This window comes from Armigeres subalbatus, chromosome 2, assembly GCF_024139115.2.
Source record: "Armigeres subalbatus isolate Guangzhou_Male chromosome 2, GZ_Asu_2, whole genome shotgun sequence".
Taxonomy (NCBI): domain Eukaryota; kingdom Metazoa; phylum Arthropoda; class Insecta; order Diptera; family Culicidae; genus Armigeres; species Armigeres subalbatus.
The window spans coordinates 136424298-136437147 of NC_085140.1; the positions used below are offsets into that span (position 1 = coordinate 136424298).

The window sequence follows — 12850 nt, forward strand, 5'->3', positions numbered from 1 at the left end:
GAACTTATAGTACATACATAGATCATTTTTATTTGAGATCCAAGAGTAGTATTGCAATCAATCAACCCATCAAATGCAATTCAGAAAATCCCTCCCAGACCAATTTTCTGGCTACGCCACTGTCCTTGCTGTGAAAATACTGGTAATGACATCAAAATGTTTTGTCAAGATAAAATTTGAATTAATTCATAATTTTAATTTCGTTTTTTTAACCAACACTAATTGTCTCAATTTAGTTAACTAATTTTCGAGCTAATAAAAAAGCACCATTTCTGTCCTAACGCGCTTTCCGACCATGGATGGTGGATGGTATCCATTCCTTGAAAATTATAATTGAATTAAATTATCTATTATTCATACATACTATCAAAGAGCCCTACGAAGAAGAGACCCATCCTGCCATACTGACGAAGGGGTCCGACGGCCAACGTTTTTCTTCGCGTCGGGCGAAGAAAGGCCTAGCAAATGAGACGAATTATTTTTAATTTGACATTCAAGATGCGGATCTTGAGCAAATGAGCTTAACAAGTAAGACGGCATGCAACGTTAATTGCACGGAATTGAGTTTTGAGTTGAGCAGAGCTGTGCCGAGAACTAGTCCCATGTCTTGTGACGTGATTAGTGTGCATTGTTTCGACAATTTGAAATAAAATGCAGAAATATTAGCCTGAATGTAAAAGCTTTGCATTTGAATTAAGGAGAGTTCAGAAAATAGGATGTTGGATGACAACTGAATCATAAACGTGATTTGTAAAAACTTTAGTCGTAAGAATATATTACATATTCGATTTTAATATTTCCTGCTGCCCAGCAGTCTGGGAAGCATGATAATATTTTCTTCTTTTTCTTGTTGGTATTACATCCCCACTGTGACAGTGCCGCCTCGCAGCTTAATGTTAATTAAATGTTCTTCCACAATTACTAGCTACGAGGTTTCTAGGCCAAGTTACTATTTTTGCATTTGGATATCATAAGGCTAAACACGATGATATGCCCAGTGGAATCGAGACAATTTCCAACCCGGAAATTTTCTAGATTGAACCGGGGATTCAGCCCACCCACCTTCTGTATGGTGTTGCTTTGTAGCCACGTTTTACCGCACAACTAAGGCAGGCCCCAGCCAGCCAGTAGGTATACTTAAAATAAATATGCACCTGTTACGTCGCTCTACGTTTTTGTTTTTATGCCCTCATCATTTTCACTCCTTAGCATCACAATTCTACATAAACAAACAGAAATCAGTCACAAAAAATCAACAATTGATTATAAAATGACGCTCAATCAAAAAGAAGGTGAAAATTCTACCGTTAAGGTAAAGATTGGTGAATACTATGTAATGCGTACTTTGGGGTTAGGGACAAAAGGTCGAAAGGACAAAAGGTCGAAAGACAAAAGGTCGAAGGGACAAATGGTCGAAAAGGACAAAAGGTCGAAAGGACAAAACGTCGAATGAGAAAAAAAGGTCGAAAGGGACAGAACGTCGAATGGGACAAAAGGCCGAAAGAAACAAAAGATCAATAAGATCAAAAGGTCAAAAAGCACAAAAGGTCGAAATAGACAAGAAACTGAAACGGAGAGAATCAATCCCGCACCAGAGTTGCCTTACAAAATTGGCAAAACTCTGCTTTTTTATTTTTCACAATTTTTAACAATTAAATATAACTCATTCAATGACTACAGATGGATGTTTGAGTTTTCAAAATGTCACTTCGTTCTCTCACAATGGCGCACGCCGCACATTTAATACACCGGCGTGTATTAAGGTTCCCCCAAACACACGCGACGAGACAATCGCGACGCGATTCTATTGCTTGGGGACTGCGATTCTGTCGCCGTTGGTAAGGAAGCGTAAATGGAGCATTGCCAGCATCCACCCAACGATAGAATCGAGGCAACAAGCTGTCGCCGTCGCGGCGATGAAATCGCTTAGGCCTGGGGAGCTATTACACACCGGTGTATTTTTAATGCGCGCACTTGCGTGACTGCGGCGTGCACTATTCAAACAGATTGAAGTGACATTTAGAAAATCTAGATCTCAATCTATTATTTGCACTCATTCAATGATTTTTTTTTTCAATTGTTAAAAATAGTGGAAAATAAAAGAGCATTTTTTTGCCAACTGTATTGGACAATTCTGTCTCGCGCAATACAAGTTTTATTCATTTCTCAAATTAGCAATCTTTTTTATCTGTAACAGAATTATCTAGATATTCATAATATTGGTTTATAGTAATTACTCCTTCTTTGAAAATTGCTCATTCTTCAACTTTGATTGATGATATGAGTGTGTTATTTCTGCTTGAAAATAAATGCATTCTTTATCGACCACATTTTGTTCTTTTCGACCTTTCGTCCCTTTCGACCTTTTGTTCTTTCGACCTTCTGTCCCTTTCGACGTTTTGTCCTTTCGACCTTTTGTCTTTTCAACCTTTTGTCTTTCGACCTTTTGTCCTTTCGACCTTTTGTCTTTCGACCTTTTATCATAGATTCCGTACTTTGTGCAGTTGAAGGAATTAAATAGACCCCATTTTACGTTTCCAATTTTCTCACCCAGCAACTGCTATCCGTACCACCCCATGATGCCGGCGGGGAGGTACGAGCATTCTTAGGAAAGATCGACGAATCAACCCCGGTAGCAATTATGGTTGTATGCTGTTGACGACAGGGAAGCGGAGGTATGTTCTCTTCCTCTCCAAAATTGCAAATCTGATCAAGCGTCAGTTCTCTACGTTAGGAGCGGCTGATCATTGTCTGAGTGCCAGCAAGGAGCTTTACGCAAAACTGTGCAGTGTGTACACTGTGCTTCATTGTGTCAGGCGCGAGAAGGCAGCCCCATCAATATGACGTAGATAGCACAATCCTGGTAAGGGACGATTCAAATATGACGTCCACTACTTTTTGAGATTTCTAGACCCCCCTCCCCCCTCTGTCACGCTTTTTTGTATACCTAGTATATGCAGTGTCACAAAATCTTAGACCCCCTCCCCCCCTAAAACCTGTGACATCATTGTTGAACGACCCCTAAACACTAGCGGCGCCAGAGCTCTGGTAGTGGTGGGGCACCAGCACTTTTGGCCTAATTGGTTTATTTATAATTTGGCGTCAGCGATAAATCAATTCAAAAAAATGTCAGACAATTTCAAATATTACAAAATTGTTATTGCATGATCGTCTAATCGTTTTTCCAAAAACTTCCAATTCAAAAATTATTTCAGGTATTCCTTCGGATACCATCGGAAATTCCATTCCCTCGGAAATTTCTCCAGTAATTCCTCCGGAATTTCCAGCAAAAATCCTTTCCACAAATCTAGGACAAAATTTCAGGAATTTCCTTAGGAGTTTCCGAACGAATTGCTAACGGAAGTGACAACGGAACTTCTGAAGGCATTTCCGACATTAAATGTGTACAAGAATTTCTTTGGACATTCCTCAAAGTATTTTTTCGAAATAAGGGATTTTTCTAGAAAATCCTCTGGAAATTACTTTGGAGATAAATCCAGAAATTCCTTCGTAAATTCTTTTAGTAAAACCATATGAATTTTTTCCGAAATTCCTGCAAGAACTTTCCGGAATTTATTTTGAAAGGAATTTTGATTGAAAGATCTGAGATTTTTTTTAAGAATGAAATAGGAAATACTTAAGAAATTTTTGGAAGAGTTTCTAAAGGAAATTTAAAATGAATTTCCAGTTGACATTTACGGAAGAACTCTTAAAGTAATTTTCGAATGATCCTAAAAGAATTTATAAATGAATTTCAGGAGTGATTCCCGAAAAAAAAATGTGTCAAGGAATATCCGAAGATCTCAAGGAATTTCTAATTAAATTTCTGGAGGAATGTCCGAAGGAATTAAAAAAAAAATCGAAAGGATTCCTGGATGAAGTTCTGAAAAAAAATCGTAAGAACTCAGAGAATTTCTTCCTAGAGTTTCCGAAGGGATTTCATAAGACAGGAATAATTGATTTGAAAAATTGCTGGAATAATTGCTGAAGCAATTTCTTCAAAAAAAGTATTTCTAGATTTATTTGTGGAGGATTTTTGAAGAAATTCACGATGGAATTCCTGAATGAATGTTCTAAGGTATGCCTGAAAAAATTTCTGGTTGACTAACCGGAGGGGCAGGATTTTTTAACGAACTTTTGAAACATAAATTTATTATGAAAAATCACCTGAATGAAATCACTGAACAAATTTCCGAAGTAACTTTTGAACTAAAACCCAAGGAATTCTCGAGAATATCAGAAGAAGTATAATGATGGATCGACTGCAATCTCGAATTTTTTGGGTTTTTGGCAAGTCTTAATTCCAGATTCAAAACAGGGTTTTGTTTTATTACTGTCCGAATTTTTGAAGGACTTCCCGGAGGAATTCCTGGCTTAATTCGCGGAAAAAATCCTCCAGATGTTCCTGAAGGAATTCTTGTAGAAATCTTAAAAAATATAGGAATCTATATTTTTATAGGAATTTGTTTGGGATTTTTTCATAATTCTTTGATAAATTCCTTCCTTTAGAAATTCTCGTCCAAAATCTAGTCAGATTGTTCTTCGTAACTTCCTTCTAAAATACATTTTCTGCAATTTTCCAAGAAAATCCTCCAGAAATTCTATCTCCTCCAAGAATAATTTATAAATTCTCCCTGTAGGGATTCTCTAATAAAACCTCCTGAAAGGCCTTTGTGAATTTCTCAAAAAAAAGCTTCAATAAAACAATGTAAAATTCCTGCAAGAATTATTACGAAAGTTTTGTTCAAAAAGCTCTTCATGAAAATTATGGAAGAATGAAATAGGAAATGCTAAAGGAATTTTCGAAGGTGTTTCCAACGGAAATTTCTAAAGAATTCTCGAAGAAATTCTTAAAATAATTTCCAAACAAAATTTACGAAAGATCTCTAAAAGAAATTCTAAAGGATTTTCTGAAGAGATTCCAGAAAGAATACGCAAAGGAAATTTCGAAGGAATTTCAAAAGGAATCTCAGAAGATTAACGGAATTTCTAAAAGAATTTCCGGAGGAAGGACCGAAGGAAAACCTGAAAGAATTTTCGAATGAATTTCCGGATTAGGATCTTAAGAAATTCCTATGGTAAATTTCTTCCTAGGGCTTCCAAATTTCTCGATTTCTCGAGAAAGTACTGGCTGAATTTTTAAAATATTTTCGGAAGAAATTCCTGAAAGAATTAAAATAATTTCCGTAGGTGTTGTAGGTACTAAAAAAATACCTAAAATTAGGATCTTTCGAAATTTTCTTATAACTCTTTTTTTGAATTTTCGAAGGAATATTATGAGGAATTTCCAAAAAAAAATCTGGATTTATCTTCGAAAATATTTCCGAAAGATTTTCAAAAGAAATCCCAAGAAATTCCGAAAGAATTCTTGGAGGAATTTTCAAGAAATTCTTACAGAAATTTAGGAATGTCAAAAATTTCTTGGAAGTTATTTATAAAATTGAAAATCAAGTCGTTTCGGCGGGTGCAGTCTTGTAAAGCAGCAAAAACAAGTTTACTTCTGCATCCGACGATTTCGGTAATTTCGGATGCAGAAGTAAACTTGTTTTTGCTGCTTTACAAGACGAAAACGACTTGATTTTCAATTAAGTTATTTGTAAATTCCTTTATAAATTCCCTTGAGAATTGCTTTGGAAAGTTTTTCGGGATTTCCTTAGGAATACCTACGGAAATCGTTTCAGGAATACCTGACGAAATTGTTCAAGGAGATATCATTAGGAAATTTCCTCAGGAATTCCTCGGAAAGTTCAAATCATTTTCGTAAATTCGTTTGAAAATTCGCTCAAAAATTCCATCTAGAGATTCCTACGAAAATACCTTTACAAATTCTTTTGAGAATTTCTTAAAAAATTTTTTTTTAGAAATTCCTGCGGAACATCCTTTAAGAATTACTTTGTATATTCTATTGGAAATTGATTTGGAATCCCTACGGAAACCCAGAAATTCCTTTAAGGATACCATGTGGAAAACGATACTGAAGACCGAAAAACATGTGTTTTTGATGAGTAGAACATTTATGAAATATGTAAAAATATCCACTGCCTATCGGCAGGAATCAAACCCACAACTACCAGTATGCTAAACGAGCTCAATCAGAATGCTACTTGGGTATGGGTTGGATTCCCACCGGTAGGCAGTGGATATTTTTGCATATCTCACAAATATTTTCCTCCTCTAAAACACATGTTTTTCGTTCTTCGGTATCGTTTTCCACATAGTAAAAAGTAAGACGAAAGTCGATCACCTAAACTATTTCAAAGAATACCTACGGAAACTTGGGCGTAACTTGGGCGTAAATGAACATTGGAAGGCGAATTCCTGCTACATATAAAATTTCCTGATAAAACCACGGTACACAGAAAAAAATAATGAAAACTAATCAGCGCATAAAAAATACAGACGCGGAAAATTCCACTATTCTGAGCATACAAGAATCTTGTCCACCAATTTCACCCTAAATGTATGCAATTTGTATAGCATTATGCCACTTAATCGAATAAATAGCGTCATAATGCAATACAAATTGCATACATCCAAGCGAAAATATCGTTTAAAATTACGCTCTTTTTGGCATTCCCTTGATGTGCATTACTTTCGTGTAAATTTCAACAACTTTTTCTATCTGTGTATGTATCCGACAGTATATACTTTCCTCTACCAGGTAAGGGAATTAGTGTTGACGAAAAATGCTTGTTTTCAACAAATTCCACAAAACAGTGTTTAACCAAATAAGTTACGCCCAAATCACAGATCGATCCTGCTGTGTCTTTCAAACTTCACCCAGGAATTCTTGTGAAAATTCCCTCAGGAATTTCTTCAGACATTCCTACGGACATTTATTTGGAAAATACTTAAGACTTTCGAATATTCCTTTATAAATTCTTTAGGAAACCAGAAATGTATGCAGACATTTTTCTAGGAATCATTCAGAATTCCGTCAGAAATTTCATCTGGAAATTCAATTAACATTTCTGTTAGAAACCCTTCCGAAAACTCCTTTAGTATTTCCTATTTCATTTTATGATAAATTTCTGGAAAAGATCTTCCAACGAAATTTCTGGAATAATTCCTGCAGCAATTTTAGAAGGAATTTTGTATGGTTTTACTTAAAACAAAAGGAGGTTCCGAAGAAATATCCGGATGAATTTACAAAGGCCTTTTCAAAGGATTTTCCGAAGGAATCCCTGGAAGAATGGCAAAAGGAATTAATGGAGTAGTTTTTTAAATTATTTCTGGAGTGGGAAGAATTTCTGAATGATTTTCAAACGAAATAATCAAAGAAATTCCCGTAGAAATTTTAGAATGAATTCTCGTAATATTTTCCGAAGAAAAAACTGAAGGATTAGACAAATAAATTTCTACATAAATTAACGAAAGAATTTCCAATCAACTTTTCGCGAAAATCGGAAAACTGCGGTGGGCTGGCCACGTAGTCAGAATGTCGGACATAAAACCGGTGAAAATGGTTCTCAACAACGATCTGACGGGAGCAAGAATGCGACGTGCACTTGGCTTTCGGCTGATTTATTAGGAGCTGGATTGCGTAATTTTTAGCCCAATCGAGCAATCAGAACCAATTTCCAGATCGAATGAGTGACGGAGTTGTATTTTCCTATATAGTTTAGCTAAAATCGCCATACAAACCTCAAATCAAATGCGCCAGCTTATGCAACAAGCGATTGAGCTAACATTTTGAGGGATTGATTTTCTCACCAAAAGACACAATCCTGGGAGGTGCCCCGTGAAATTCGACAACTTTTTGTTTCCTGGGCCAGTCTATTGACAATGCTTCATATAGGATGAAGAACTATCGCGATATTTGGTTATGTTTTGAGTACAATTCACACTTAACTTTTCAAAAGGACCTAAGTAACATTTTTTTCATGATTTAATTTGAATAGCGCAATCAACAGAACAACATGACAGCTATTGATTGCAGTATTCAAATTAATTCATGAAAAAAATGTTACTTAGGTCCTTTTGAAAAGTTAAGCGAGAATTGCACCTGATCTGATATATTTTGTACTGCTTCTGTTCTGCGGCCCAGAAAGAAAATCAATTAGCTCGCATTTAAAGTTCGTATTTAAAGTGATCCCCCCAATAAATCACATCCCAAGTAACAAATTTATTGCCGCTTGGTTTAATGTGAATTATGTGAATTGAATTATTAATGTCATATACAATGCCGACGAAGGAAGGTTTTTTAACACTCTAAAATTATTTACAAACCCCTTATAAACCTTGTTTTAAAACAAAACGATTTATTAGCTTATCCGTTTTATGAATAGTTTTATTATTGCTTTCTAGTATCCCATAAAACCAATTTGGATCACAGCTATAAAACTCTCAGTCGCGACTCGACTAATATGCAACGTTAAATTTGATGAAAGTGTTTCTGTGAAGTTTTAAGTTTTAATCATGGTTTGATACGCATAAGCTGGCGTATTTGAACCAACATGATCTGCTGAGTTTCTGATGTACTTATTTTTCAAATTAAAATAAAATTAAAATCAAAGGGGACAGTTAAAAAATTGAAAATCTCCCAGTCATAAGATTCGCAGGCAATCTCCAATAGGACCAATACGGCGTTCTCCAAAAAAATCGATACTATTGAAGTGTCTGCTTTTGGAATTAATTTGATTTTGTTTTGGCAGGTTTTCGATAACTGCGGTGCATCTTTGTGGCAGATGACTCCCTCAGGTTGTTAAGTGTTAGTACACTCTGGCGCCATAATGATGATTTTCGAGATTTATTTTCAAGATAATTTACCATAAATGTATGACAAAATGAAATACATTTCTCGCCTGATTTTTGAAAACGTTGTAAGTCCAAAAGAGAGCTTACGTAATCAATGTACGACCCTCTTTGTTTACGTTCTCTTTCGATTATTGCAAAGCCTTGATAACATATACATGGAATTTTTTAGCACAAATCAGAAGAAAATAGCTTTATCAGAGAAGCCATCGAGCAAGTAAGTGCAGTGCCTGTTTTAGTCGTCTGGTGTACGGTGGCTCATGCACTTCATTTCGGTGTAGACAAGTGCGATCTTCCATAATTTGCGGTACCTATCGGGCAAGTAGGTACAGACTGTTGCGCGTCCGTTCGGTCGTCCAAAACACGGTTCTCCTCAGTTTTCAGAACGACGAAGTTATTCAAAAAGAGAGGGCATTCAAAAACTGATCATATCTAAAGCTGTGAAAACAATTTGGATGATGACCTACCTGGTGGAAGCTCTTCGGTAACAGTTTCAGCGATGATGTATGATACTCCTACGAACAGTAAACTAAGAAAAGTGTAAATCGTTTTCACCGGCATGTTTATTTTCGTCTGTATATTGCAACACCAATGATATGTCGAAACACTTTGCACTGTAGATCTGCAAATACATAAGAAAGAAAGAAAATGTGTTAAATTGTGTCATTAATTTCAATCAAAACAAGATTCATATAATTATTTTCAGAAAATAACGACTCCTACTGTTTTTGATTCTAATCAATCAATAAGCACCAGTATTTCAAACATCAAGGAAATTTACTGCCCTAGTGCCATCGTCTATGAACCTTCTCATATCCGCATCCCAATCGAACGCAATCATCATCGTCGTCGTCGACGACGTCATCCTCGGATGGTAGCGAGTGCCAGTGAAATCCGATATCCTCCCACTTTTACCGCACCTTTCTCTCACGAAGCCTACACCCCGCACTGCCAGCATGGCAACCGACCAGGCAACCTGCTTGAAAACTTTCAATCATGACGAGTTCGGAAAACTGTCAGTTTCAGAAGGATTAATCGATTTGTTTTATGGTTCTTGGCTTCAATCATCCGTTCTCTTCCTGCTGGGGTGATGCTTGTCGCTTTTCATCCTTCAATTACCTAATTCCTCCAACCTACCGCATGCAGACTCCACCCAATCTAACGTCAACGTCAACTAATCCAACCCTCCGGAACTGCGACGGATGGATGGTGTGCAGCGGTGGTGGTGGCTCAAGTTCAGGAGGCGCAGGTTGAGAGAGAGACGATGTATGTCATGTCGTTTGCCAGAATATTGAAAAAGTGAAAGATTCCTCCATCATCGGTGTACGTGATTGTTTTTAGATTATTTTTTTTCCTGCCGTACGGAAGCGAACCTGCTCCGAAAGGATGCAACCGAGATGAAAAATGGGCAGAAGCTTGAAGGGGTGTTCATATTTCAAAAATACAAAGTAGTGTCAATCGAAGTTTATTGAAATTTGAATGAGAGGGAAATTTTGATTGGACCATCTCCAGCTAGTGTCGTATATGGATGGATGCTGGGTGCAGGGCTTTGTATGCTTTGTGTCCCGGAGCGTAGTGTACAGAGTTCAGTGAGACGATGAGGCGATAAAGTAATACCTATTCTAATGAAAATTCATCAAATTGAGAACAGGAATGCTTCATAAAGTACATAAATTTTGAACAATCTGTCTTTGAGCAATCAATTATTTTTTTCTCAATTTAGAACTTAGAATCCAAAATCGATCGATTACAATGATAAATAGTCTAATCTCAGATATCTAAGTCAAAAAGGACACGATATTATTATTCGATCAATACTCGAGTAAAATGGATTTTTTCGTTGGATGTTTTTCCAACTACTCAGTGCTCATAGGCGCATATCATTGCCATTACATTGAAAATCGTGTGAGATGATTACAAATGTCACTAATGTGTTAACGTGCTTCATATTATAAAATAAAGACCACACATCAACCAGCGACTGTTATATTTTCTATCAATTCTTTATAGGAACCTACCAAAATCTGTATAAGAACTGAGCATATGTTAGATTCTTATCAAAAAATATAAGCTCACAAACAAATATTTTAAGGTCACTCCTGACAGAATCCAAGTTTCAGAGTGCTCGCGTTTTCGGGGGCACACCACTCGATACAGAGGCGGTGGACAACTGTCATTTTTGTTGATTCAGCTTTGCTGCGTGCTTGACAGTTGTGCGTTGCTTCCGTATCGAGTGGTGTGCCCCCGAAAACGTGAGCACTTTGGAACTTGGAATCTGTCAGGATTGATGTTAAGGAAAGTTTGCCAAATTGTAAGGTCTCATACAATATTAGTAGAAGAATCTATCATTCTCGCATATGTACAGTTCTTGTACAGGTTTTGGTAGGTTCTTATACAGACTTGTTAGAAACTCTAACAATCACCGGTTGGATGTACGTACTTGGAGTATTTTATATTACTCGGTAGAGCTAGAAAAAATATTTTATAATTAATTCAGATTTATAAGACAACCACCACATCACCCATTATTCCGACATATTTAGGACAAGACTTTTCGAACTCAATTTGTTAATCCGATTATTAAATCTATACAAATGAAACTAATAAAACAGCGAGCAATTGGTACAAATATGATATTAACATATTGTTCAAAAGAAAATTATAAATCAATACAGTCTAGATTGATGCATTGTTGGACAAAGAAGACACGGATAAGCGCGAGAATAACGTAAAAAATGGAACGGAGCTAACAAAAAGCTAGATAGAAATAAAAAATGGAAAGTTTGCGAAAAGAATGGAGAACGGGGAGAGTGCAATTATCAAACACAGGTGAATTATGACAAATGGAAGTTAAAAAAGAAAAATGATTTGTGGCAACTGATGTAATGCAAAAAGTGATAATGCGAGGAAATAAGTCAAAGAGGTTAACAGAGAAAAAGTGAATAAAGACAACTGAAGAATGTGGAGTTAAAAATAAGGACTGAAAAGTAAGTAAACAAAATGCGAATAATTATACAACAAAAGTGTGAGTGAGAATGAGCAGCGAGAATTGATTGCGAAGTGAGACGTAGTACTTCTCACTTTTCACTACTCTTTTATCACTTGCTATTGTTCTCACTTTCGAATCTCATCAATTACTTTACATTCACTATTGTTCGTCCAAATGACCTTTTCAGACCAAATTACATTTTCGGCCTAATGACTGTTCCAGCCAAACTGAATTTTTGGCCGTATTTCCATTTTTGGTAGATTCGGCCTAAAGGCATATCGAACCAAACAACTTTCGACTTCGGCCAAATCTTTACAACACACGCAGTGTTCCAGTGGAGAATTTTTAACTTTACAAAAAGTGCTCTTCTTACTAGGACGGTACTAATCGCATGGGCGTGAAGCTTAAATTGAAAATAGGAAATGAGGAATGAGAAATCAGATATGACAAATAAAATATGATATAGGGGAAATGACGGCTTTGGCAGGTTTTGTTCTATTGTTGTTAGGGGGGTTTTCTATAACTAATTGTGCTCAAATTTGGCCTAAACATACTTTGCATATCAAAGAATATTGTGGCCAAATTTTATAAAATTTGGTCAACAAAAACCCCCCTGACAATAATACAACAAAACCTGTCAAAGCCGTCATTTCCCTACGAGAAATAAAATATGGGAAACAAATAAAACTTGAGAAATTGAAAATAAGGAGATGAAGAAAAATAAGGAGATGAAGAAATGAAGAATGAAAAAACAAAAAACAAATATATATTTATAGGGGAACTGTTCCGTTTTCCATCTCACTAAACATATATTCAACTCTTCAAAAAAACAAAGAAATACAGCACCAATCTCGTCGCTTCTTTTTGCTAACACGCGTGCTCACTGGTGAAAAAAATCCCAAAAAAGAGACCAACCAAATTCCTTTTCATTGCTTTGTTTTTGATGGGATGGAAATAGGAGCTATGGGATGAAGTGCCGAACCGTTCCTTGTTTAGTTATGCGTATTTTTGTAACAGATTCTGATATAAAATGTATTAATAGTAAAAATATCAGAAAGTCACAACAAACCAATACAAATGAAACAAATCTTGTTAAACATTTGATTA

The 12850-nt window shown here is 36.1% G+C and overlaps 1 protein-coding gene across 1 annotated transcript in view; it reads right to left on the reverse strand.

Moving 5' to 3' along the window:
- Positions 1-12850, reverse strand: part of LOC134210897 (semaphorin-2A) — a 367095-nt gene that overhangs the window by 299145 nt on the left and 55100 nt on the right. The window contains exon 2 of the mRNA XM_062687324.1: positions 9222-9376. Coding sequence (XP_062543308.1) covers positions 9222-9315 — 94 coding nt within the window. The 5' untranslated portion in view covers positions 9316-9376. The remainder of the gene's footprint in view (positions 1-9221; positions 9377-12850) is intronic.